The sequence below is a fragment of the Bos mutus genome, chromosome 13 (assembly GCF_027580195.1).
Source record: "Bos mutus isolate GX-2022 chromosome 13, NWIPB_WYAK_1.1, whole genome shotgun sequence".
In the NCBI taxonomy this organism is placed as follows: Eukaryota; Metazoa; Chordata; class Mammalia; order Artiodactyla; family Bovidae; genus Bos; species Bos mutus.
In genome coordinates this window covers 27,394,684-27,422,106 of record NC_091629.1, presented here as the reverse complement: position 1 = coordinate 27,422,106, position 27,423 = coordinate 27,394,684, and the positions used below count along the sequence as shown (strand labels likewise).

At 53.2% G+C, this 27,423-nt stretch overlaps 1 protein-coding gene across 4 annotated transcripts in view; it reads right to left on the bottom strand.

Annotated features, from left to right (window-relative positions):
* Positions 1-19,541: 19,541 nt before the first annotated feature.
* SYNDIG1 (synapse differentiation inducing 1) overlaps positions 19,542-27,423 on the bottom strand; it is a 103,173-nt gene continuing 95,291 nt past the window's right edge. For all 4 annotated transcript variants that reach the window (XM_070381184.1, XM_070381186.1, XM_005900953.2 and 1 more), the window contains exon 4: positions 19,542-20,778. In XM_070381184.1, the coding sequence (XP_070237285.1) occupies positions 20,620-20,778 (159 nt within the window). In that variant the 3' untranslated portion in view covers positions 19,542-20,619. The remainder of the gene's footprint in view (positions 20,779-27,423) is intronic.

The window sequence follows — 27,423 nt, the reverse complement described above, 5'->3', positions numbered from 1 at the left end:
AAAACAAAGTCTAACTCTTTCTCGGTGGCTTGGACCAAGCGGGCAGAACTGATGGCCCCCTGGGAGTCTTATAATGGGGCTTTGGGGCAGACTTTCCAGAGAAGGTGTAAGAATGATTTCACTGTCAGGCCAACAAATCCCTCTCTAAGGCAGGTGCTTTCTGATTCTCGGCTTCCAACAAAGTCAAAAGGAGATTTAACTGCTGTAACCCAGAAGGGGTTCCAAGCTGGGTGATGCTGGTGGGAGAAGGAGGTGTGAGTACAGTTCCTTGGTGCTTACAGGTGTAACATAAAACCCTGAAAACAAAAGGTGAAGATAAAGGGAATGCCAAGCCTGCCCTGCTGATTCCAGAATGAAGCAATATCCGCCTATAGTGAGGCCTCAGCTGGAAAGACGACGACAGGACCCCCAGGAAAGTGGATTTGCATTGACATGAGACACAGGAGAAGATGCTCGAGGGGCTTCTCCTGTGTCTCATGTGCCACTCCTGGCCTCATCACAGCGGGTACAGTGGGCACTGCCTCCGGAAACAGAGCAGCAACTACAGAACTACCATCTCGTTTAGAGACGTTTTCCCAGCACAGCCTCACTTTCTCCATGTAATCACTTATCAAAATCTCTACTGTCTTGACTTGCTCAGTAATATCAATAATAATCATAATAAAACTCAAGGAAAACATTTAAAACACCTAGACCTTTTTGATCATAAGAAACCAAAATAATTTCCATTTATACATGTGTTTCTATTGCAGGATTTTATGAGAATGATAATAAAGCATGTTCAGGCATAAAATTCTATAATATTAGGATAAAATTCTGTGAGAGCAATGTAATGAAACTATATTTAAGGAGACAAGAGGAAGGGGTAAAAATTCTAACTCCTGGAGTAGAAATTGCCTGTGTAGTGGTATTTTTCTCATGTATGTGTTTTAATACTTAGTGTATTTATTCTTAAGTATAATCTTCTTTTTAAAAATTATTTAATTATTCTCACTGTTATTTTATTTACTTTTATATTTTGGCCATGTGGGATCTTAGTTTGCAGACCAGGGATTGAACTGGAGCCCCCTGCATCAACAGGGCAGAGTCGTAGCCACCAGACCACCTGGGAAATCCTGCTCATGTATGCTTTATCTTTTTTTTTTTTTTTTTGCTTTATCTTTTATTTTGTTTTATTTTTTGGCATTACTGACTCGATAGACATGAGTTTGAGCAAGCTCCAGGAGTTGGTGATAGACAAGGAGGCCTGGGGTGCTGCAGTCCATGGGGTCAAAAAGAGTTGGACACGACTGAGTGCCTGAACTGAACTGATTTTTTGAGTCTTTGTTGCTGTGGGGGGGCTTTCTCTAGTTATGGCGAGTGGGGGCTACTCTTGTGTTGTGAAGCTTCTCATTGGAGTGGTTTCTCTTGTTGCAGAGCACAGGCTCCAGGCTCGAGGGCTTAGGAGTCGTGACTTGTGCGCTCTGGAGCACCGGCTTCAGTAGTTGTGGCGCATGGGCTTAGCTGCTCCTTGGCATGCGGAATCCTCCCAGACCAGGGATCGAACCTGTGTCCCCCGCACTGCCAGGTGGATTCTTATCCAGAGAAGTCCTCATTTATATTTTTATCAATCATGGTGGATCTTACATTGATGTGAAACTTGTTTTCTATGATGTACATTCTAAGGAGATTTGAGAGTTTTACATGGAAATAATTTATAATATATTATAATTTTTTATATTTAATATTTCTATAATATTTTGTATTTTTATTTAAATATTTATAATTATAATATATTATATTTTATATTTACAAATATGAAATATAAATATACTTATACACTACGGTGAAAAGGCACATGTAATCTTAAATGTATATGAGGGGAGCATCACAGTTTTGTTAAGACAGTTGAGGAGCCAGTGCAGCGGCAGATGCACTACCATTGTGGAAGCTGCAGCATGGCCTGGGTGTAGACAGTGGGGTGTCCAGCTGAGGAGGGGAATGGGGAGCCCTGGGGGGGGAGGGGGGAGTCTCTAAGTCCTCAGTGAGGAGCCGCCGGAGTGTCTGGGTGGCAGGCTAGCGATGGTGGAGGCCATGGCAGGCAGTGACCGACCGCGTGTGGGGAGGACAGCGGATCAGGCCCCAGGGGCTGAGGGAGGTGGGAGGACCCTGGCCGGGGCGGCAGCAGCAGGAGGGAGGTGGCAGCACGCATGTTTGGCAGGCAGAACTGACAGGTGCTTGTGACTCACAAGGAAGAGGTGTGGGTGGGGCGGGTCCAGCCTCAGGCTCGTGACTCATCTCTGGGCACAAGTGGTGCGGGGATGGTAGCACAGCCGGAGTCCTCAGGTGACACCTCCAGCTCTCCTGGGCCTAAAGAAGGATGAGGTCTCATCACAGCCACCAGCATTTTGCTGAATGTATGTGAATGTTCCTTTTGGTCTCTGAACTCTACTCTCAGTGATGGAAGTGGGAGGAGAGGGCTGGACAGGTCCCTGCCTGGGCAGGCATGCAGGTCTCATTTGCAGGTGGGCTTGTCAAAAGAATAGCAAACATCCATCCAACTTCTTATTTTACAAAGGAGGGAGCTGAGCCAGAGGGTAATGTGATGGGCAAGGTGACCAACTAGGTGGGTGGCAGTTTTCTTGAAGATGTCTTGGCAAAGGAGTAGAACAGGCAATCGTTGATGCTTCATGGGCAGAAGGTAAAGTAAGGCCCCTCTTCCCGTATCTCCAGTTGGAGACAGATTTGTAAATGGGCCAAACGTTCCAATTAAAAGGCTGAGATCAGAAGAACAGGACAAAAACCATGTTCCAGTGATATGATAACTAAGAAAAGACACACTGGAGATTTCAAGACACAAATCGATTGAATGGGAAAGGATGAGAAAAGAGATTCCCTGGAAACAGCCACCCAAAGAGAGCTGGAGTAACTGTACTAAGAGCAGACAAAAAAGAGTTTAAGGCAACAATTGTTGCTAGAGAAAATTAAGTAATTTTATAATGAAATAGAAAATCCATCAAAATGACATAGCGATGATAACAACAGAGTCCCAGATATATGAAGCCAAACAGGCAGATGTAAAGAAGAAATAGGCAATTCAAAATAATAGCTGGAGACTTCAATAGCTCATTATCAATAATGTATAGATTAGCTATACAGACATTAGCAAATAGACTTCCAACATCAGGAAACAATGACTCCTCACAATTGTCTGTACAACACCCCACCCAACAATCGTAGAAGACACATCCTTTCCAAGCACATTCCCCAAACAGACAATTTATCAGGCCACAGAACAAGTCTTTGTGTGTTTAAAAGGACTAAAGTCATACAAAGTATGTTCTCTGATCACAATAGAATGAAATTAGGAATCGATACGAGAAGGAAATTTGAGGATTTCACAAAAATGTGGAAAATAAACAGTATACTTCTAAATAATCAATAGCTCAAAAAGAACTACAAGGAACTGGCAAATATTTTGAGATGAATGAAAATGAAAACACAACATACCAGAATTTATGGGTACGCTGAAAGTAGTGTCAGAACAAAAATTATACCCGTAAATGCTTACTTTAAAAAAGAAATATCTGAAGTCAATAACCTCACCATTCATCTTAAGAAACTAGAATAAGCAGAGCCGCAGTAGGAAGTAAATAAAGCAGACAGAAACACAGGAAATAGAGGATGGGAAAACAATAGAGAAAATGACGCACAAACCCTCAAATCGGTTCTTTGTAAAGAAGAACAAAATTGACAAACCTGTGTAGCTGGACTGATCAAGGAAGGAAGAGACATTCATATACTAGATCAGGGATGAAAAGGGACGTTGTTACGTGCCCCGGAGAGTAAAAAGGATTGTAAGGGGACACTGTGAATATCTGTGTGACAACACATTAGGTGATTTATAGGAAATGGACACATTCCTAGAAAGACACAGACAGCCACAACTGACTCGAGGAGAGACAGAAAACCAGTCAATTTATAACTGGAGATTGAACTGGTAATAGAAAAGCTTCACACACACAAACCCCAGAACCAGGTGGCTTTCCTGGTGAATTGTTGACAAGTCTGAAGAAAAATAAACAGAGTGAGCGTTCATTTTAGGCAAAGAGGGGGAAAAACACCGAGCAAGACAGGAAATTAAGAACAATAAAAGCAGGAACTGGTGAATCTGAAAATAGAAAATGAAGAAGTGAAAAATAATCTTAAGTTGAAGATACACGTGTGTGGCACTCACAAACTCTGTGTCTGCCACACACACACATATGTACACGTACAGACACTCAGTAAACTCACCCTCAAAGGACAATTCAAGATGAGAAAGTGTAAGAAACCACAGATGCAGAAAAAACAGTCAGATTCAAATGGAAAAGGATACTTTGCTTCACTCTGTGGATTAGATGACTGATGCCGAAAGACCCAGGAAACTAAAGGGTCAGTGGCCACGTCTGAAGCTGAGCGGCCCTTCAGATGACCTTCAAGAGAGGGGCTGTGAGAGGGGGGACCATGGCCAGGACACATCTCCAAGGTGCCCTGTGAGCTGCGGTAACACGGCACACTGGGGAACGCCCACGTGTAGTGTGCGCGGCCACGCCTGTAACCTGAGTACACGGGCACGCTGGGCACCATTGTTTTTTTTTTTTTTTTTTGGGCACCATTGTTTTCTGGGCACCCAGGGAGCAAGCCTGGCGTATTGAGCTGGGGCACTCACGTGTGCAGGTGGGAAGAAAGTGATTTCCACTGCACATCCTTTTGGTCCAGCTGGCTGATTTTTACCACTTCTTATCATTTACTAATGCAAAAAAAAAAAAAAAAGGGGGTGGGGGGAAGTTCCATGGAACAATGCCAAAGAGATCTCTCCATACCTTTTTCTGATAAACACCCTCAGATACAAGCCTCAGGGGAGCTTGGGACATCAGCTGAGGGTGCAGAGTGTCCTGACTGGAGTGTAGATGTTGGTCTCCTGTAATGACCGATGTGTCTCACTGGCCAAGTACTCTGTTGGCATTGGGAACACTCCGGGCTTGTGGCCAAGGTCTCTTGGCCAGTAGCAGTTCTAACCCATCCCTTCACGGTGAAATGATAAAATTGGGTTGGCAGAATGGTTTCTGAAATGAGAACGGTGATGAATGCCCACAGCTGTCAGTCTTTAGCAGAAATTTGTCATATTATATACAGAATAAAATCCATCCTCCATTAAAAGTATGACAAAAAGAATTAATTCATTTTCAATGTAATGACTTAAGCAAGCAGATCTTGCATAACAATGAGGGTTTCTGAACTTCTAATGAACTGTTTAAAGTGTTCGAGCTGAATTTGGTTCTCTGATAATAATTTCTAAGATCCAAGACTCCCCAGTTGGATGGCATTGCCGATTCAATGGTCTTGAACTTGGGCAAATTCCAGGAAATGGCGAGGGACAGGGAAGCTTATTGTGCTGCAGTCCATGGGGTTGCAATGAGTCGGACACGACTTGGCAACTGAACAATGAAAAACAACAAGACTCCCCTAAAGGAGCTGTTTGGTGAGACACTGTCCAAGGGAACTGGTCTGGAGACAATGAACACAAGTGAAAAACTCAGGGACTGTGGCAGGCTGCTTTATCTGTGGCCCCCATGGTGGCCTTACTCCCTGTTGATCTGGAGGCTGCCCATGTGGTTGTTCAGGGTGAGGTATTAACAACCGTGAGCTTGCTAAGTGCCATTGTGTTGGGGTCTGTGTTCCTGGGACACTGTTTTGTGGAAGTCACCTGCCATGTGCCAAGGCCAGTGGCCTGAGGCCACCTGCTGTCAGGAAGCCCAAGCTGCCCTGTGGTAGGTCACACGGAAAGAGCTCTGTGCCATCAGCTCTCGGCTGGGTCAGCTGGTCTGGCCGAAGCCCCACAGCCCAAGTGTGTTAGTTGGAGGGAAGGACTGCCCAGCTGAGCCCAGGTTCAAATTTTTACTGTTGCTCAAGCTGCTAAGTTTTGAAGCATCTTGTGCAGCTTAGGCAAGGGCTGGGGGTCCGAGGTGAGAGGCACCTGGAGAAAAGGGAGCAGGTGCAGGAAATAAATGCACCAAGAGTGCTCATCTGTTATCGTAAGGCGGTCAGAACTCTGACTGCTTCACAAGGACTCTCTGGGTGACAGCGTAGCCAAGATCCATGTGACTCAAGTGTGGTCCCCACACCGTAGCGCTAACGTGCTCTGGGAGCTTGTTCATTTCTTAGAAAACCCCAGACCTGGGGCCCTGCCCCAGAAACCTAGCTCTCCATGTAATGTCTAGGCACGCCACGAGGAGGTTCATGTCTCAGAGGCCTGGGTTCTGGGGTTGTGAGCCCCGGGGTTGCCACACTCTCGGCAGTGAGCAGGTCATGATCATCTACATGCAGATGGATTTCAAGATGTCCATCTCCCTGGAGACCTTTGCGAAGGAGTGATTCATCCACTGAAGGTCTCACAACACCACCCCCCAAACACCCCCCGAATAATCAGCCTTCACGTTCCCAACCAGAAGCACACGTTTCTGGGTCATGTGGCCATCCTCAGAAAAGATCAGTAAGAGGGGGCTTTGTTCACTGCCAGTGCAGAGGCACTGTGTCGGCCGGGAAGGTGATGACCTGTGAGGGGCCTTGGGGAGGCGGGTAGATGGCGAGGGTTCCACGTCTCTGAGCCGCTGGTCACGCAATGGAAAGGCTGGCCCAGTGGCCCCTGGAAGTCTCATCGCTGGTCAGAACCCAGAGGCCAGGCCCTGCCCCTGCACCGGGGCTGGGGTGGACCCGAGACTGGGCCTGCAATCTTGACAGGCAGTTCCAGGACCATCCTTCCTAATTTAACCTGAGCAGTAAGAAGGAGTGTGCTGTGAACTGGCAAGGCGAGATGGAAACAACCCACAACCCCGCTGCCGAGCAGTGTCCCCTGATGTCTGCCGTGTGGACACTCTGACCAGCACAGACTCCAACCGCCAACAGCTTAACCACCAGCTTCCTAAACCTAGCCTGGCGGAGCCTGTGAACCTTGGTTGGATGCTCACAGAGGGGTGGGGGTTGGTGGGGGTTGAGGGGTGTCGGGGGGTTGGCCCACCCCCTGCCCCTCCTGACCACAGCTGCTGGGCAGATGGGATGAAGGCAACCGAGGCTAAACTCCCACCCAGGCCCGGGATGGGTGTCTGGGATGGAGCCCCGGGCCCCGGTGGCCCTGGCCTAGGGAAGATCCCTGGCACATCTTTTCCCAGAGCTCTAGCGCCACCTGGTGGCGGGGTTCCCAAGTCCGGGTGCATCTGGGCTCCAGATGGTACCAACTTGGGCGTGTCCTGGGTGAGCTTGGATCAGCCGGAGAGGGTCCCAAATAAGTCCCAGATGGCCTGTGCCCCCTGCCCAGCCTCAGGTCCCACTGCCTCACTGCTGTGTCCTACAGGCGCATTTCTGGGGAATGTATCAGAGTGAGGCTGTTGTCCCAGGCTCTGCTTTACAGGGACAGAAATTGAACCCAGTCCTGGTCCCCGCTTGTGCCCCTGTGCTACCTCCCCTCTCCCCAGTGGTGACGTGGGACGCAGGGTCCAGTGTCCTTGCCCTGGCCAGACATCCGGGCCTGAGCACCCCGTCCTGCGGCCTGACCCGCCTCAGGCAGGATGAACTCCAAGAGCCGGGCAGCAACAGCCCTGATCATCCTGAGAGCCCAGGGTTAGAAAAGTGACCAAAACAGGAAAGTTTTGCTTTCTACAAACCTTTTAACATCTTCTCCAAATCCCAAATTCCCATATATATATTATAATATTAACATGCAACATATTCATATATTATATAAGGTTTCCCAGTGGCTCAGTGGAAAAGAATCTGCCTGCGATGGAGGACACATGGGAGATGTGGGTTCAATCCCTGGGTCAGGAAGATCTTCTGGAGAAGGGAAATGGCACTCCACTGCAGTATTCCTGCCTGGGAAATTCCGTGGACAGAGGAGCCTGGCAGGCTGCAGTCCATAGCATTGCAAGGAGCGCTCTGTACCCTGTTACCTGCCCTGAAAGGGGCGCTCTGCCTGCCTTTTGTTCCATTTGGCACATTGGCTGTTTGGCTGTTGTCGGCCATCAGGGACTCTAAAGCCACCTGAGAAAAGCCCCTGTGATGTTTGGACCAAGAGATGTGACATAAGGGGGGCCAGCAGAGGCTGAAGGATGAGCTGCTGCCCCCGGCCTGTAATGCCTTCCTCACCCAGTGTGTCCCCACAGGCTTTGAGCTCAAGCAAAGTCATCCTTGGAGACACACCCGTTGTTTCAGTTGCTATGGCTTCACAACAAACCAGCCCAGGCCTCAGCAGTTTTAAACAACAGTGTTTGTTGACCTTGAGCATGTGAGTCAGGAATGTGGACAAACACAGCGCTCTCCACATGGTCTCCAGCTCCGAGGTGGAGGGGGCCGGCCCCCACGTGGAGGCCATGCCCCAGGAGAGAGAGGCGGCTTAGCCTCGGACGTCAGCATCATCTCCTGTGAGGGGCACTGAGGTCGGACGCATTTCACAGCTCCTTTAGAAATTCATCATCCAGGCCTCCGTTTCACAGAGGTGACCCCAGCAGCTGTGCAAACTGGACACTCAGGGACCACGTTGCTGGGCTGGGATGGAACAGGCTGGGGCCAGGGACTATGCAAAGGGAGGACCCAGGGTGTCTTGGAGAGGCCTCGGCCCACCCAGGCCCTGGCGATACCCCAGGTGGAGGGGGATAACTGGAGGCTCCAGGCAGGGGAGGAAGTGGATCTTGGTGATGAAGGGCCCCCTGTTGCTTGTGGATCATCAGTCAGCCAGTGGCAGAGGATGAAGAAAGGGAGTGGGTAGGGAGGGAACCACGCCACCAAGATTGCAGCCAAGCTCTGTAGCTGGACGCAGGCAAGAGGCAAAGTTTCCATCAACCCCATCTCTTAGCCCAGGGAGCCTCCCCACACCAAGAGCCATTCAACAGTGAGCCTGAGGCCTTTCTGCTGGGACGACAGACTGGGGCCTCTAGCAGCCCTGTTGGGTGGAGAAGGCTGAGGCTCTCCTACTTGTCTGGCGTCCAAGGAGATGGTCATCTCTCAGATGAAACTTGGGTGGAGGCAGGGCTCCTGAGACTACAATCTCCCCCGCTCAGATGTGGCTCCCAAAGCTAGGGTTCAGGGCTTTTTCCTGAGATGGGACAAAAAACATCCCAGGATTTCCGCCCCCCACTCCCATTTTTCCCTTCCTTCAGGAAGCCCTCCATGACTTCCTGCACACAGGGTTCCGGCCTCTGCCCTGAGCGCCCACTGTTTCAAGGTGAGCGTGTGGTCAGGTCCTCCAGGCACTAAGTGCTGTCTGGTCCACAGTGGAGCCCAGACCCCCTCGCAGGCCTTGCTGGGTGGAGAGTTCAAGACTGTGGTTACCATACAGGGGGCGGGGTGCTGGGTGTGAAGGGTGTTGTGTCCTGCACACCGGAAGGGAAGGGGTAACGGCACGTGTTGGGAGCCCGTCTGAGCCCTCGGCCCCTGGCTCTGGTCCTGTGGGCAGGAACACACTCATCCACGTCCACCCAGGGACAATGGGGCTGCAGGCTTGGTGGCTGTTACCCCAGCGCGTGGGAAGGAGGCTTACGTAACTTGTAACCTGAGCAGGGCAGACCCTGGTGGGGAGAAACTGTGGCCCAGGTTCGGAGGAATAGCTGGGCTGTTTCCTCCTGGGGGAGCCCCGTTCCTGGGCCAGTTGCTGCTACTTACAAGGGTGCCAACCTGCCTGGCTCTTGCCCTCGCATCCACTGTCCCCACAAAGAGCTGCCCTGCTGGAGCCATGGGCATGGCTTCGGCTTCCCAGTTGGAGTCTGGGGTCCAGGTGACTCCCTGGAAGCCCCACCCGCATCCTCAGTGTCACCCTTTGATTCTGGTCTCCTCCTCCTGGGGTTCCACACGCCCAGGCTCACTGCCATCGTTTGAAGGGGTTTTCTGGGGCTTGGCTTCTCTTTCCACTTGTCATGCATCCTCAGGTGACTAAAAGGGACTCTGTCTTGGAGCGGGTTTTGTTCAAACAGAAGGTGACTCTTGTTCGTGATGGAGAGATGGGGGTACCAGCATGACCTTGAGGCGGCAGTTTGGAGGCTGAGGTAGGGGCAAGGATGCTGGTGGGAGGTGGGAGGGAGATGGGGGCATGTTAATACAAGAGGGCTTCTGAGTGCACCCCACGCCTCCAGCGCTCAGGAGACTGGGAGCAGTCAGAACTCCACCCTCAGGGTGAGCCTCCACCTAGCACCCAAGCCCCGAGCTGAGCCCAAGAGGCTGGAAAGGAGCCTGTGTGAGCCACAGCCCTCTCTGGACATGGCTCGGGGATGTTTGGACTCTTAATTAGTGTGAATGTTCTTTAATCATCCTTAGATGGAGCTCCTGATGAGGGTTGCCATGGCCACAGGGCTCTGGTGAGTAAAGGGCCCTCCACACTTTCACATCAGTCACCTCACCCATGTGGAGCTCAGGCAGCTCTGCTCCGAGCCTTGGGCGCCTCCAGGAGCTCCTCCTTCTGTGGCACCTGAGGTCCCTGGGTGCTCCTGGTAGGTACACATCACCACAGGCTACCACGTGGTGTGTCCTCTGGGCCCTCCCAGTAGTACCACCGGGGGCGGTGGAAGAAGAAACAGGTTCACAGAGGACCAGTGACGTACCCAAGCCCAGTGATGACTGTCCACGCCCTGTGCTGGGTGAGGACGTGATGACAGTTCCATGGCATCAGGTGAGGGCTCGTGGCCTGAATACCAGCAGCCTGTGAAGTAAGTGCAGGTAGCCGTCCCTGCTTTGTAGGTGAGGTGAGCGGCTCGGAGAGGCTGAGTAACTTGCCCCAGCTCACGGAGCAAGTGAGAAGGCGAGGTGGGCTTCTGGCGCTGCCAGTGCCCGCTCTCGGTAGCAGAGGCAGGGCCCAGGGTTTGCTGTGGTTCTTGGGTCTTCCTGGAGCATGGAAGTTATCCCTTCTGCCCCCTCCACTGGCCCTGTGGTGGCCCCGAGGGCCATGGCACCATGGCATGAGGTGGGGAAAGTGGGGGTGATGGGGTGCTCCATGCATGGGCACCTGCAACCCAGGGTGGGTTTTAGAGTTCAGTGTCCCATGGGGACTGTCCCCAGCCTCAGCCCAGCAGCTCCCACAGTCTCCTTCAAAGGGGGCTGATTCTTCCTGGCTCCTGCCAGCGCACACGATGGTCTGGGGGCCAGGCCAGATATGTGACGCATCCCATGCCAGCTGCGGACAAGCCAAGGGCACGCGGTGGGTGGGGAAGCGAGCGCCTGATGCCCTCCAGAGGGGTGCTGACAGCTGGGTCCCTGTCCTCGTCATGAATGTCCTGAATGCAGGCTGCCCTGCTGTTCCTGGTCTCCTAATTAGAGCGAGACGTGGTCATGTGCATCCCCTGCAGCTTTTCCGGACTGTTTTTCACCCAGCTGAGCAGAGGCAGGGCTGTTAGTCCTCGTCACGGTAGATGATCATGGGTCACGCGTGGTCAGATGTTTGTTCTGGGAAGTTGGGTCTTCAGAGTATGAGACTGTCACCTCTCCCCCTTTTCCATGTTCTGGAGGCTTCTAACCCGCAAGACTTAAGGAGGCCCCAGCGCCCTGGAGGGCTGCTTCTCCCACCCCAGGCATGTGCCTTCCTGGACTCAACCTGGTTGTAGGTGTGCAGTCCTCTCTCCTCTTTTGAAAGCCTGACTTTGCTCACACGGGTGGGTCTCGCGACAACCTTCTCTGTGAGACACTCTGCAGGTAACCCAGGTCTGTCTCCGTGGGGGGCTGTGGGCTGCTGCAGCAGAAAGACCAATGTCCAGACTCTAAAGCACGGACGTTGGTGCTCATTCACTGAGCAGGTTGGCAGGTGGCTGCCTCCATTGGGAGGCCCCTCCTGGGGGTGCGTTCTCTGTGTCCTTCGCCCCTTCTGTCCCTGGATCCAGTTGCAGGTTGGTAAGAAGCGTGGGGAAGGTACAGCCACTTCCCAAATCCTGGACCAGGTGCTGGCCGGCCTCGCTGGCCCACGTCTCTGGGGTGAGGACGCAGCCGTCACTGCCACCTGCAGGGAGGTGGCAGGCGGTGCTCTGGGCGCCGGGAGGAAGAGGGGACGCAGCCTTGAGGGGCCTCGGGAGCAGGTATGAGTGAAGAGAGGGCTCCCGGGGCCCGGGACAGGCCTGTCCTCAGCACCTTCCTTGCATGTTCTCCTTCTTTGTGACCCGCTAGGAACTCATCCCAGACTTGGCCATCTCCCCAGATGTCTGGCCATTTCCAAGCTGGTTGTGCGTCAGAATCACCAAGGTTCTCTGGAGACACGGACGCCTGGCCCCAGGCCCCACAGTGCTGCTTCACAGGCCCCAGGTAGGACCTGGGCGCCTGCAGGTAAAAAGGCCCGCAGGTCCAGCGGTCCCAGCCCCTACGCTTGGCCCCGGTTCTGCCCCAGGTCCAAGGAGAGGCATCCACGGCCCATGTGGAGACAGCGCCGTGGGTTCACTCCCCGCCTGGCTCCCGCAGGATCTACGAGGGCCCCAGGGCAGAGTGGAGAGGACATACCTGGCTTGGGAGACAGGAGCTGGGAGATGTGATGTCCCCGTCGGGAGGCACAAGCTGCTAATTGCTTTGTTTTGCGTTACCAACATCTGCGGGGAGACAGCAGATGCCGCCACTTGCCCAGCCTGCTGTCCCCAGAGGTGACCACTCTGTGGCGTCCAGGGCTCTTGGCACAGAACCTGTCAGACCACAGCCAAGCACCCTGTCCGGCTGCCCCCATGTCCTTGCTGCTAAGACAGTCGCGCCCACACGCTGCCCTGAGAATGGGCACTGTGGTGACTGCCACTCCTTCCTGCAGCAGCACCAGGAGCATACTTCTCTCTCCTTCTCGAAGATTCCAGGCGGAACCTCTCAGCTCGGCGCCACAAAGTGAACGGCTCCACCAAGGTTTCTCTCTCTAATTTTAAGGGCACCTTTCCCCCCAGGCTGCAGCTCTGGGCTCTCAGAGGATGCTGGAGGGCCAGAGCACGCAGGGGCGAGAGGTGGGGGAACGACTAGGGTCTCCCTTACAGAACACCTTGAATGTTTCTTTTTAAGTGGGTGGGTGGGTTCTCAGATGCAGAGAAAACCCACATCTTGGTTCAGTGGCCGTCCTGTGTCCCTTGTAGGAAGAGGAAGTGCCTTGTCTGCTGAGAGGAGCTCCATTCAGCCTCTGAGCCTCAGTTTCCCTGTTTGTGAAACCAAGAACTAACCCGCCTGCAACTGCATCATAGGGTTTTCTCAAGAGGATCAAATTTAATCAGGTTCAACAAGCTGTGTATTAATACAACATTTAAACTGCTTCCCAAATGACTGGTGCTGAGGGAATACACGCGTGCATAAAATGAGATGTCGTTCTCAGAAGAAATGGAAAATGCAGAGGAAGGCATACACACATCAGCAAGCAGGATGCAGGGCTGAATTAGTGATCATGGTTGTCCTCATGGCAACCACGGCCCCAGGACCCCTGTCTCCATAGCAGACTGTGCCCTTGCTGGCCTGTGCCCACCCTGCCCCCAAATGATGAGGGTCCATCACATGCCCACAAAGGGGAGAACCCAGCCCGTCCTGTTGGGAGTGGAGACGGTGACCCCTGGGCACAGGGGCTATGTCTTTTGAACCTCCTGGTGCTTCAAGCCCAGCAGAGTACCTGGCACAAGCTCAACCTCTGAGCTTTTTTTAACCATGAAACAAACTAGATGCACAGTGACCAGTATAACAGTTTGAGAACAACAGCCCGCCCCCGCACCCCACTTGCTTCCCATCTTCTTCATCACCTAAGGAAGCGTCACTATTGTTTGGCTTTTCTTCCTTTGAACCAGGTCTAAATGGATGTCAACAGGCATCTTCTGGGACGTGTGTTTCTGCTCTCCACCGTATTGAGACTCAGTTAGTTAATGTCCCCTCTGGGGCAGGACTGATGGTGGTGGGTGCAGTCAACGTTGCTGAATGCAGGCAGGGGCTGTGAAGGCAAATACCCCGTGTGCCTAGCCGAGGAGGAGAGAGTTGGGAGCCCGCAGGAGCCTGAAGGCCAGGCTTGGCAACAGCTGCACTGCCTGGACCCTGGAGGGTGTGCCTGCCTCAGCTGGGTGCCTGTGTGGGTGGAGCCGGGGGGGTGTGGAAGGCGGGGCCCTGCCCAGATCGGGTGCGGAATGCTGGGGTATCAGCAGGCAGGGGCAGGGATGGGCCTCCTGGGGCCGAGGCCGGAATCAGTCCCTGAACACACGGCTGCCCCCACCTCTCATCCTCAGAGGAGGCCTCCACCCGGAGTAAGGGCTGAACTGCCCATGCCCACTCCCCTCAGTGAGCTCCGCATCGCTGGATCACAGCATTTCTAGGTGGGGCTCGTCTGGCTGTCTGCTTGGCCTGGGTCGTGTCCAGGTCCTCGGCCTCTTCCCATCTAAGACCTTTCCAGGATGCATGTCCACCAGATACAGATGGACAAAAACTGCAGTGGGCCTGGTCCAGCTAGACCAAGCATATCCCTAGATCTGACCTCCTTCTGCCTTGGTCCCCTGAGGGCCCCTCGCCGTCCTTGTACGTGGTAGGTGCTCAACAAACTCCTGTCTGGCAGCCCTGAGATGCCACACCTCGGGTTCGGTGCTGAAGCGATGTGGAAGGACCCAGAATAGATACGTCCTGTGCTGACCTGCTGACCCGCATCCAACCTGGTTTTCAAACCCCTCCCCACTCTTCCTGGAGTGGGGAAGGGATGGCACTCCATCAGGGCCAGCTCTGGTCATGGGATCTGACATCCCAGCTATGAGCTAGGGGTGGAGGAGTGTGGCCCCAGGCCACCTGCCTGAGCCCGAGGCCAGGTCTGTCCCCTCCCCACAGGTGACATTGAGGCCAACAGCCTCCGTGATCTCCATTTCCGTCTGAAACTGTGGATCTGACGGGCCTGGCACAGGACTGCTGTGGGTACAAAGTTGAGTCTACTTGCCACGCCCTCTTCAAATGTAAGGGTCGTGTGATTTTTAAAAGACCTGGGATCTGAGAGCCCCCAAAATGCCAGATGGAGGGCTGCTTTGGGAACGGGACCAGCTGGGCTTCTCTTTGGGCCTGGGGAGCTCCGCCGTGGGGTCCTAACATTTCTCCCGTATGGGCCAATGTGAGGGCTACGGAGGCTGAAGTGGCCTGAATCTGTTTCTAAATCTGACACTGTTGTTGGACACTGATCATTTCCAGCTCCTCTTTCACAGGCCCCTATGAGTGAGAAAATGTGGCTGAGCTGGGAGGTTTTATAGCCTTCACTCACCTCATTCCTGGGGCAAGAGCTCCATCCACTAGGAAACTCTGCTCCCAAGGCCAGAAAACACACACCTTATAGAAAGTGCTGCGGCCACATCCAGGGAACAAAAACGTCACACTAGGTGACTGAGAAGGTGCTCAGTCTTCCCCAACTTGTCCCACCTGCGAGGAGCTGGAGCCCAAATATGGATTCTCTGGTGGCGGTAGACAGACAGCAGCCCGATCACTGTACGCTGTTCAGCTGAGTCATAAGCTGGACTTTGGTGACCTGAGGAGTCACAACCGAAGGCCTGAGGGAATGGAGAGCCGCGTGTCATGCTAGGATTTTGTGGGACCGCCCCCCACCAAAGACTTGCAGGTATTTTATGTATCGTCTATCTACCTGTCGTTAAACTGGCCCCAGATGACCTGGCTCCAGTGGAAATTCAGGTCCCCTAGAGGCCATGGGGCAGTGAATACCTTCTCTGGCATTTCCATGGCCTCCATCGAGCACCTTGAATTCAATCAGTCTCTGCTGGTCAGTAGGGTGCCTGGCGGAGGCGGAATTCAGACGCATGAACCTCTCTCTCTCTCTGGCAGGGACTCGCAGCCCCCCTCACTGACTGCTGGCAGGAAGTTCACCCCTGGGTGACGAGGATGCTGGTCTGTGCTCAGTTAAAGGGACAGTCATCTTGGTGGCTGGGGGCTGGTGCAGAGGCAAAGAGGAATTGCGGCCCAAGGCAGGAGCAATCTGGAGGCTGCTTGCTGCTGAATTGGGAGGGGGCGGGAAGCCAGAGCCATTTCAGATCAGTATACCTGCCCCCTGGAGAGCCCGGGCCACCCCCTACCCCCACCTCTGGGGGTGTCCACCTGGGGCTTCTCCTTGGAGGTCCCCACATTCCGCTCCTATCACCCCAACCACACTTCCTGATTCCCATGTTATCTTCTCCATCCAGCAGATTCGGTCAAATCTTTAGAGCCTGAGGGGCTTCCCTGCCCTGTGACTCACTCAAGACACCTGCAGGGAGCCCCACTCCCAGGGGTCACCACATCCTGCTGTGCGGGGCATCTGCCTTTGTCATCCACCTTGGAGCCTGTGTTGAGCTGCGGCAGGCAGACCCCACCTGTCGTTCCTCAAATGCCCTGTGCATCCTCACCCATGTGGAACTCCGGCCCCTTCCCATGGGTCAGTGAGATGACAAATTCTTTACTTGAGTTGCACCCGTGTCTAGTGGGGAGCCAGCTGTCTGCAGGCCCAGGTGTCTGTGGGTTTGGCATCTGCCTTTGCTTTGCTACCAGAAGCAGAATCTTCAGGGGGTGAGAATCCCAGGAGGTGAGACCCCTGACCCCTGGGGGGAAGCTCAGCTGATCCTGAAGACCAGGGAGGGGCTCTCAAGAGGTCAGGGGGAGTCATCACAGCCCAGGCCTCACGCCACTTCTGGCGCTAAGGTCATCGACAGCAGAGCACCGACGTGAGCGTGGTCTCTACTTGGTCAGAGATGGGACAGCTGCCTTTTGGAGAGGTCAGCCTTAGCTCAGGGTCTGAATCCACACTTAATTGTTTATTGACAAAGTGGGCCAACAGATGTCAATATCCATGGCGACAAAGGCAGGTGGACTTTGAGGGGATAAAACGAAACTGTCCTCAGGGCTGGTGCTAAAGCTAGTCTGCAGGGCCCCTGAAGGCTCCTACAATGTCTCAGGGGCCCCGGAAAGGCAGCTTAATGCAGTGGCCACTGGGCATTCATGTCTGGAATGGACAGCATCTGTTGGTGATGATTTTAAACCCAGAGTCTGCCCCAAATGAGAGGTGGCCTCTGGCATCTGGAGAGGTGCAGGATGACTGGCAGGGCTGAGGGATACCTGCCCAGCTCTTGGTGTCAGTGGGCCCTGTTCCCAGGCAGCTGTGTGGCCCCACTGTGGCGTCTCTGGCAAGTGCTAACGGCACAGTGACAGAGGGGCATGGCTTCCCCCATAAGGCTCTCCTTGGGACCCAGGCTCGTTCCCTGGAGAGAGTTGGAATAACTAGGCAAGCAGGGAAGCCTGGTGAGGTGGGGGCACCTGGTGAGGTGGGGGCACCTGGTGAATCAGGATGACCAGGGAAACAAGGGAGAGAGGGGCCTGGGGCAGCAGGAGACCAGCAGGCCACAGGCGTCTGCAAGGATGTGGGAGGGCCTCACTCATGCGAAGATGACATTTCCATGGAGGTCACCTAGGCTCCTGCCCGCCCTGCCCCACTCACCCCACCACCACTGCCAGAGACATGCTGAGAACATAAACCAAAGTCTTTTCGGATCCCTAAGAGTCCTGACCCACTAACATCTGGGCCCAGATGAGATTTCACTCTTTGAAAACCACAGCTGAGGCCACGTGCCATAAGAGGGGTGACCGATTAGGATCTGGCTGTTCGGGGGCAGCCTAACTTTGCTGTTTCCGGGGAGTGTAACTTTGGGGAGATTACAGGCGCTGGTCTCTGTTGCAGAAAGGGTTTTGACAAGAATGCAGTGAACTAGCCAAGGGGAGGCTGTGCCCTCAGGGAGACCGAGGAGGTGGCTTCCACCGGGCACTTTGTGGCCTGCAGGGGCCACCGGGGTGGGCCTGTCCCCGCTCTACAGCTGCCACGTAGGTGGTGTCGGGCGCATCACCTTCTCTGACCCTCAGCTCTGACTCCCATCCTCTGCCGCTCTCAGGACTCCATGGGGAAAGGGCCCAAGGGCTGGGGTGAGGCCTGCCTGGGCGGTGCCTATGGAGGCTGCCGTGATTGCAAGTCAGCTTGGATCTAGGGAGGCATGGCGGCCTCATACTTTTAGAAGATGGCGTGTGGGCAGCAGCAACTGACACAGTCCCCTCCCCAGCAAGGCCGAGGGGGCCACGGGGGCCACCCTTAAGTGAGCTTCAGGCCACACGCGGCTGGTCATCAGTTGTCCTCTGATGGTTTGGCCCTGACCCCCACACCCTCAAGGCTACAAGGCACCATGTGTGGTCATGATGCTGGCCCTGGGAAGGCCTGGAGGAGCTGAGGGCACGGGGAGGGCTGAGCGTTTTAGACAGAGGGCTGAGGGGACAGAGGGTAGAGGTGCGGCATAGCCCTGAGGGGAATGGAGCCCCCAGTGGTGGCAGGGCAGGTGGGTGGGAGGGACATAAATCCAAAGATAGGCAACTTTGGGCACTGCTTGAGTGAAAAATGGGCATTTTAAGACAAATACAAAGAAGAACGCTTCACACAATGGCTCACGATGAATGAATTGGAGAGGCTAAGTAAAAAGGACGGGAGGGTGGCACCAAGCCTGGGGACGGGTCCTCAGGGCCTGTGACCACCCATCTCTGCACCCGGCGGCTGAACGTGGCCTCCAGCCTGTGTTCACCAGCATCCTCTCTCATCACCCTCACTGAGAGATGAGGACCAAGAAGTGTGCCCACCTGCCCAGGATCACGGCTGAAACCTGGGTTGGTTCGGTCCCAAATCCAGCCTCTCTCATCAGGCTACTCTGACTCTTCCAGAAATCTCTGGGCTTCTTCCATATATCCTGTTTTGAGTGTGGTTGGTTTGCTGTTGGTTTTTATTTATTTTGGCCACGCTGTGTGGCATATGGGATCTTAGTTCCTCGACCAGGGATTGAACTTGTGCCCCCTGCGTTTGGTCCACGCTGGCTGGTGGACCACCAGGGAAATCACTAGGGTGTGTGTCTGGAGCATCCATAGATTCAAATGCCTGATGGAGCTCAGTTTTGACCGAGAAAGGCAGTGCTAATAATTTTCAGAATGGGTGCATGCTAAGTCGCTTCAGTCATGTCCGACTCTGTGACGCTATGGACTGTAGCCTGCCTGGCTTTCTGTCCATGGGATTTCCCAGGCAAGAATAACTAGAGTGGGTTGCCATTTCCTTCTCCAGGGGATCTTCCTGACCCAGGGATCGAACCTGTGTCTCCTGCATTGCAGGCAGATTCTTTACCATTGAGCCACCAGGAAGTGTTTAAGGTTGACGAGAAGAGCAGCAGGTGAGGGGATCAAACCTGATCCCTTATCCCAGGACCGTGGTTCTTAATTTCCACTGCACCCTGAAATCACCAGGCTGCACTCTTGATCAATCACACAAGATTTCTGGGGCTGGGACCCAGGAAGCAGGGCCCTCCTAAGCACCATGAGTGGAACCACTGCCCTGGAGCGATGGCCTCCGCATGCGCTGAGGTCTCAGGATAAAAATATTTACGGACATGTTCACGTGGGAACCTCAGCGCCTCATGCTGTGACCCTCCTGGAACCCCCAGGACGCCCCACTGCTGCTGCTGGTGGCTCTGCAGTCACTTTAACAACAAGGAAGCTTTGGTGAAACCCAAGGATTGATATTAATCAGAAAGAAAAGGTCTAAGCAAAACAAAAAAACCTAGAAGATAATTTTTGTTAAATAATGAACACTCGTGAAACAGCCATGAAATGGTATTAAAATGTCTGTGATTACTTATTTCTCAGCATTCATCTGATAACTGAAGCAGCAGGAAGCAATAGTTGCACTTAAAAAAATGACAAGAAAATAGCTATTCATTTAGTCGTGTCCTCAGTAAGATCACTAGTGTCACCGTCGTCACCAAGGTGTCAGCAGGTGGGGAGAAGCGTACCCCGGGGTGTCCGCGGCTCCTGGGCCTGGAGTTCCTGGAGCAAACCTGCGTCCTCCAGGGAGAAGTCTGGGGAGGGGCTGGCCTGCCCCGGCCCCAGATCAACGAGGACCCCAGGACTGCATATTGCTGCATGGTGGCTGCGGAGGTGGGACGTGTTCCAGAGGAGGCCTGACATTCCTCGGCCGGGGACAGCGTGGAGGGAGCGACGTTCTGGGCCTGGGGGCGATTCTGGTTTTGCATTCTCAGGGCTGGACTCGTCTGAAGATCTGTGACAGCTGGGGGTCCTTCCAGCAGCTTCTCTGTCTCTCCCCCTACCGGGCCTATTTTCTTCCCGCAGGGAAGGTGCGTGGATGGAGGGGGCGGTGCTGCCAGTGGAGTCAGGCAGGGCCACCGGCAGAAGAGCATGTGTCCCCTGCCCTCTTCCTGTTGCACCATATTCCAAAATAAATAAATAAATAAATGAACACATGTTCCTGTTTGTCTGTTGCTAATGCTCTGGCATCCTGGGCACTGGCCATTAATCCACCAGGATCCATGCGGAGACAGCCTTGAGGGTCAGGATCTTCGGAGCATCCACTGGGAATGGGTCAGCGGTGCCCCATCTGTCCCAAGCTCTACACAGTGCTGTGAAAATGATATGAAAGGGTGAAAACAAAGGGAATCCATAAATCCCAGGGCTTCGTGGCGTCATTGGCGATGACTTACACTGTAACAGCCTCACACAGGTATATCCACCTGTGTGTCCACCCTGGCCAGCCCTGCTCCTCTGCACCCGCACACGACTGGCCCAGGCTCCTCGTGTGCCCGGGGAAGCTCATAGGTGGTTGCTTTTGGAGAGGTAGGCGATGAGGGCCACGGCCACGCCCACGTAGATGCCGGTCCCTATGGTGATGGAGAGCACGGCCAGGAAGAGGGCCCGCCGGGAGCTGGTGCTGGCCTGGTGGAAGTCCCCCTTGGCCACGGCTTTGTTCGTCTGCAGAGGGAGGAGGGAGAAGAGAAAGGGAGCGAAGATGAGCGAGGGGAACAGAGAGCGGACTGGCCAATGGAAGGCCATGCGCGCTCCCAGCCTATGGGAGGGGAGGCAGAGGTGCTGTCACTCACCACTGTTCCACCCCCGCCCCCCCACACTCCGCCCCTGCCCTGCAAGGCAGGCAAAGCTTAAAAGAAAGAAAGCGAAGCCCCAGGGATGCCCAGGCCGGCAGTGGTCAGCTGAGCACCAGCCACTGGAGTCCTGGGTCTCGGACACCAGGATGGAGGGTGGGGACGTTACAAGTTGGTGCCTCCTTCTGCCCGGTAGACACTCGAATGATAGTTCTACAGTGTGTTCACACTCACCTCCTCTGGTCCTTACAGCATAGGGGCCCACAGGGAAGAAAACTGTAGTTCTTATACCTGGAGGGGAATCTGCCATCTAAGATTGTCCAGTCCACTCCTCAGCCAGTGTCCGGGGATCTGTGTACCCCAAGCCCCCTTTCTGCCATGGAGGGGGTGGCACCCCCTCTCACCAGAAAAATGACTCTGGGTGAGACCAACACCTCTATTTCTGGTCACCCAGTTGCACAACGACACGTTGGTTTCACTAGATCCACGTTCTGCGGGGCCATGAGTTGGAGGGGAGCATGGAGGCTTTGGGTGTTGTGTTGGATTTGGTGCTTTGTGGCGGTGCCCACCTCTCCACCACCAGCCCCATCCTCCTTGTCCCCTTGACCAGGGAGGCACTGGGCTGTGGGGACTGTACATGATTCAACTGTGACATCATGGAGGGCCAGCCCCCTGAGTGATGGCAGGTGAGGGTGGAGGCCCCCCAGGGCAGGTGCCCCTGGAGCCCCAGGGGATGGCCAGGAGGGCTGACCCCAGGCAGGGGGCAGGAGTGTCCTCATCAAGGCAAAGGTGGAGCCTGCTTCTCAGGTGGGACATCTCGACTCCCTGAGGACCCATCTCCAGAGACCAGCCTCTCACCAGATCACACTTCCGTGTGTGTTGCGTGTACGTCTACGTCTACATTTTGTGGGCAGGATGGGAGGTGGCATACTGTTTACTCAAACAGTAAACTTGATGTGGTCAGAGGGCAGACTCAGAGGTCACTAGGAAATGGCTTTCTGTCCTCTGTGGTCCTCCCGCACCCATTCAATGAGATGTCGGCTGGAGAAAGGACTCCTTCCTTCTCTAACTTCTGGATCTTGAGATTTTATGTCTTCGTTCTCAATCTGGGGTCTTGGAAGTGAGCCTGAGGACTCCCTGTGGATGATCTTTGATGAAGTGGAGGGAAGGAAACACGGAGGGAAGCTCCCAGGACAAGAGTGACCCTCTTGGGACTCTTGGTGGCGAGCCATCCCTGCTGGCATGCCTCACCCCAAAGGGGCAGACCCCACGGAGGCAGGCCGGGGGTGGGGACAGACCACTGTCCCAGGAATGGCTCAGGTTTGCCCCACAGAGTACATCATAAAAAAACAGAGCTACATGCCACCCGTAGAATGGCTGCAAGGGAAAGAGACACAGCGGAAACCCATACTCTGATTTGATCCCGTTGAAAGTGTGAATTCCTGTAGATGGAGAAGAAAACAAATGAGAAGTTGAGGCTATTGTCATTAAATTGATTAAGGAGGAGTAGGCTTGTGGGCTGATTAGACTACTTGGGAAACGGAGCACTTGTTATAGCTGGATGTATAGACACACACATGCCACAAGCGTTACCCCTCCTCCGCCCTCCCCGGCAGGCGCGCAAGGGAAATGAGGCGTTTGTGTACCAAAGACACCTTCAAGAATGTCTGTAGCTATACTGACCGTTATAGCCCTGACCTGGAAGTCATCCCAACATCCAACCACAGCAGAAGAATAGATAGCAATGATACCTGATGCAGGGGGCTTCCCAGGTGGCTCAGTGGTAAAAAATCTGCCCACCAAGGCAGGGGAGCTCTGTTGTGATGGAGGCGCTTAAGTCTGTGCCACCCAGCCTGGTGGCCACAGTGATGGAGGTGGTTAAGTCTGTGCCGCCCAGCCTGGTGGCCACGAGCCACCTGCGGCTACAGAGCAGTGGGGTTGTGATGAGTGTGACTGTGAGTTTTTAATATCATCCGATTTAAATTAATTAAAATGTAAATAGCCAAACGTTAGAGGCCACCATGTTGGGTAGCAGACACCCAGAAGAAATGAGTGGAGGGTCCCACGGGGAGCGGGGAGGAGAGGAAGCCCACAGGAAGGGGGCAGGATGAACCCAAAGGAGGTGGAAACCCGGGAGGGTTGGTTCAGGCATCAGTGCTGGGGAGCTGTGGGGGGTGGGGTGTCCCTGCAACCAGAAACTGTTCCACATACACATCTGCCTCTGCATTTAGCTGTGTATTTGTTTTGGTGGCTCAGTGTCAGGTGGAGATAATGAAACAGAGGCAAGATAAAGGAGGCTGGGGTGACCCTGTGAGGTGGGAAAGCCCATGAAATCTCCAGATGATGGGGGCCTTAGGACTGGGGCGTGGAGTGAGCATGCTGGCCGGAGCCCACTGGCCTTGCTCCCAGATGGAATCTCTCAGGGGCTGATGCTGGTCTCCAGGTCTCAGTGACACATGGCAAAGCCCAGAGCTCCATCTCTGCTGGGGGATACCTCCCCTGAGCTCCCTACCCTCCGGGAGATGATGCTCCCAGGGTCTGGCACTGGATTGATTTTCCCATAAGCTTTTGCCAAAGTCCTCATTTTCTTTGGCTAAAAAATACCTACTGTTGTTTGAGGTTCAGGAAAAACATGACTTTCTCTGCAATATATCCCTGCTTTGATTTTCTTGCTTTCTTTTTTTGATCACATGGGTTGGGGGATCTTAGCTCCCCGACCAGGGATCAAACCTGGGCCCTGGAAATGAAAGCATGGAGTCCTAAGCACTGGACCACAAAGAAGTTCCCATTGTTTTGTTTTTCTTATGGTATTTTGTATTTTTATTGTTAATGTTATTTCTATGGTCTCTTATTTTAGGGGCAAGAACTGCTAAGGTTGGATGAGTCCACATCCATGTGGCTCTCTGCTCGGGTTGAGGGGCCAGGTCCAGGCACAGCTGGGGCAGGACAAGGCTGGTGCCAGACTCCCACCTCCAAGGAGCGTGAGGGACGCACTCTCTGCCTCCCAGCCATCTCTCTGGAAATTTAGAGCACTCTGGGCACTTTATGGCTCATTTTTCCTCTAGCACCAATATCTGTCTGGCTGGATTACATTTCTTTGCATTATCGCAAAGCTGATTTCCCTTATTTATTATTGTCTCCTGCTCGCTGTGCGCCAATGGGCACTTGGAGCTGCGTTGGGGGAGGAGGTGATTGTGTGGCGGTTTAACAGGCTCCTTCGGGGAGGGAGACCCTCTGCGGCCATGTCTCACTCAGCCCCACACGTGCATTTCTTATGTGTGTTCAGTTCCACTTGCATTGCTATGACCCCTCTCTCCTGCTTTTATTTATTTTTAAAATTTTATTTATTTTAAATTAAAGGATAATTGCTTTACAGTATTGTGTTGGTGTCTGCCATTCATCAACCTGAATCAGCCATAGGTAGACATATGTCCCCTCCCTCTTGAACCTCCCTCCCACCTCCCTCCCCATCCCACCCCTCTAGATTGCCACAGAGCTCGGGTTTGAACTCCCTGAGTCATACAGCAGATTCCCATGGGCTATCTATTTTACATAGGGTAATGTCTGTTTCCATGTTACTTTCTCCATATATCCATATAAAGCAACTTTTCTATTTTAACCCATTAAGAAAAATAAACCTTGTTAGTTAGGTCTGAATGGCAGATAGATCAGCTATGAAACAAATGTATCCCCCATGAGTGAATGAAACCTGATGGGAGCACAGCCCCCCAATCTGGCCTTGGCTTGGGTCACAGATGGAACCCAGGCCTTAGGACCAGGGCGTGGAGTGGGCATCCTGACCGGGGCCCACTGGCCTTGCTCACAGATGGGATCTCTCAGGGGCTGATGCTGGGCTCCACATCTCAGTGACATGTGGCAAAGCCCAGAGCTCCATTCCTGCTGGGGGATACCTCCCCCGACGCCCCTACCCCTGGGAGACGATGCTTTCAGGGTCTGGCACTGGACTGAATTTCCCACAAGCTTTTGCCAAAGGAGGGGCTTCTTATGGTGGCATCTGAGGGCCCCTGGCAGGAAGGTCGTTTTGTAGGGAAAACGACAAAAACATCAGCAGGAGCAATGGCCCCTGTGCCATCTTATGTGGACGCCTGAGTGGCCTTGTCTCCATCCTCCATCCTTCAGCTGAGCTTGGAGGAGTCCCAGACCTCATGGCTCCTGAGAGGCACCCCCTCCCTGTGCTGCTCCTCCCTCCCTGCAGGCCTCTCCCCGTGCTGGTCACCGGGCCCTGCCGGACAGAAGCCCGCCTTGGTTTTCCCTGATGACGAATCATTATGAACTCGTGCTTAGCTTAATATAGGCACAGATGGATACATACAAAAATAATTTTACAAATAGACTATTTCTATATACAAAGATGTTGTCGCTGTTCACTCAGTAAGTTGTGTCCAACTCTTTTGTGACCCCATAGACTGCAGCCTGCGTCCAACTCTTTTGTGACCCCATAGACTGCAGCCTGCCAGGCTCCTCTGTCCATGGGATTTCCCAGGCAAGAATAATGGAATGGGTTGCCATTTCCTTCTCTAGGGGTAGACACATGTATTTCTACATATAGAACTAATAACATGTGAGTATACACAAGTGTATTTCCTATTTCCTAGCTCTGTTACCAAGAAAATCCAGAACCAATGACACACCAGTAGCAATAAGCACACCCAGTGCCTAGATTGCGGTTTCTAAAACCATTTTTCCAAGAGAAGGGACTAGACCTCCATGGGGAAGTGGCTGATTTTACAACTTGGGCAGGAAATACATGAGATGAGCCTGGGGCGGCATTTTAGAGTACAGAAAAGGAGAAATACCCCAAGATCAAAAGGAGAGGGGCATGTCAGGGGGACATAGGAAATTCTCCTAATGGCCAAGGGACAAAACATTGGGTTGGCTGAAAAGTTCACTTGGGTTTTTCTGTAAGGTAGTATGGAAAACCCAAATGAACTTTTTGGCCAACCCAATAATGTAGTATTGGATTATAAGTCAAAGTGTAAAATAAACATCCATACTGATATTTGGTATGGATGGTTGATCCATACTGATAAATAAATGATCAGATGGATCAGTTCACTGGAGAGAAGAGACAAATCTTCCATACAGACAAATTCCAAATCATCTAGGTAGTTCCTCTACCTTCAGGGAAGTAAAGCACAAGCCCCACCCGTGGACAGAGGGTGGCACAGTGACTTCCTAGGGCTGAGGATGAAACAGAGAGGGGAGGAAGAGTGACCTCGAGGTGGAGAAACCCAACAATCACAACCCCGACCAGGTGACCAAGGTCAGCATCTTCAGCGACAGATCATGTTGATGGGGTACAGCCCTGACCTTCACCTCTGTGCTTCTCTCCAAACCTGTAACCCCAGTCTAAGCAGGAGGAGCGCATCCAACAGCATCCCATGCTGTACCCAACCAGGTCTCCTCGCAGCTGTCAGTCATCAGAAACAAGGGACACCTAAGACATGGTCACAGCCCAGAGGAACCCAAGGAGGTCTGACCACCCAGTGCTGGGTGAATCCTGGATGGGACCTTGGGGCAGAAACAGGGCACCAGGCAGCTGCTAAGGCGATCTGGACAGGGCGCTTAGAGTACGATGATGTGGTAATACCGGTCATCACCTGGGACAGACGAGCCCCACGTGAGATGCTGATGAGGAAGCCGTCAGTTCTGCACCACCTCCGTCCATTTCCTGCAGAGCTAAACTGGCCTAAGATAAGCCATTCATTTAAAAGGCAGGGTATGGATGGGGCAGGTGAGAGGCCTGACAGGTGCACGTTCCCTGGGCTCCATCCTTGAGAGCCTGGGGGAGGCAGGGGGAGCTTGGGACAAACATACCTGCTCAAATCCAGCCCTGGTGGGATCTTGCTCAGCCCTTGAACTAGTTACCATTTCTCTGAGTGTCTGGTTCTACTTCTTCCCTAAAGCAGAGTTATAACACCTGTCTAGTTGGTATGTGATGATGTCAGCACAGGACAACCTGACTTACTGCTCTGCGGAAGAGCCACACAGACAATTTACTTGCCTGGTCTCACTTCCTCCTTCCTGACACCACAGAGAATGACTGTTGTTAATATTGGTTTCCATGAATATACCTTTAATACAACAATGAATTATGAAGATGTTCAAACACACAGAAAAGGGAAGAGGTCAGCTGAGGGATGGAGGATGGAGACAAGGCCACTCAGGTGTCCACACAAGACGGCACAGGGGCCGTTGCTCCTGCTGATGTTCTTGTTGTGTTCCCTACAAAATGACCTTGCTGACAGGGGCCCTCAGGGCCATAGAAAGCCCCTCCTTTGGCCAAAGCTTGTGGGAAGTTCAGTCCAGTGCCAGACCCTGGGAGCATGGTCTTCTGGGGGTAGGCAGGTCAGAGGAGATTAAAGATCTTTAAAACCCAAGAGGGGAAAATCAGGCCTTTCTCTTTACATACCCCTTGGGGACAAGAACAATTCTTGAGAACAAAACCATCAGAGCCAGGAGTTCTGGATTCACACCTAAACCACCGTTTATCTTG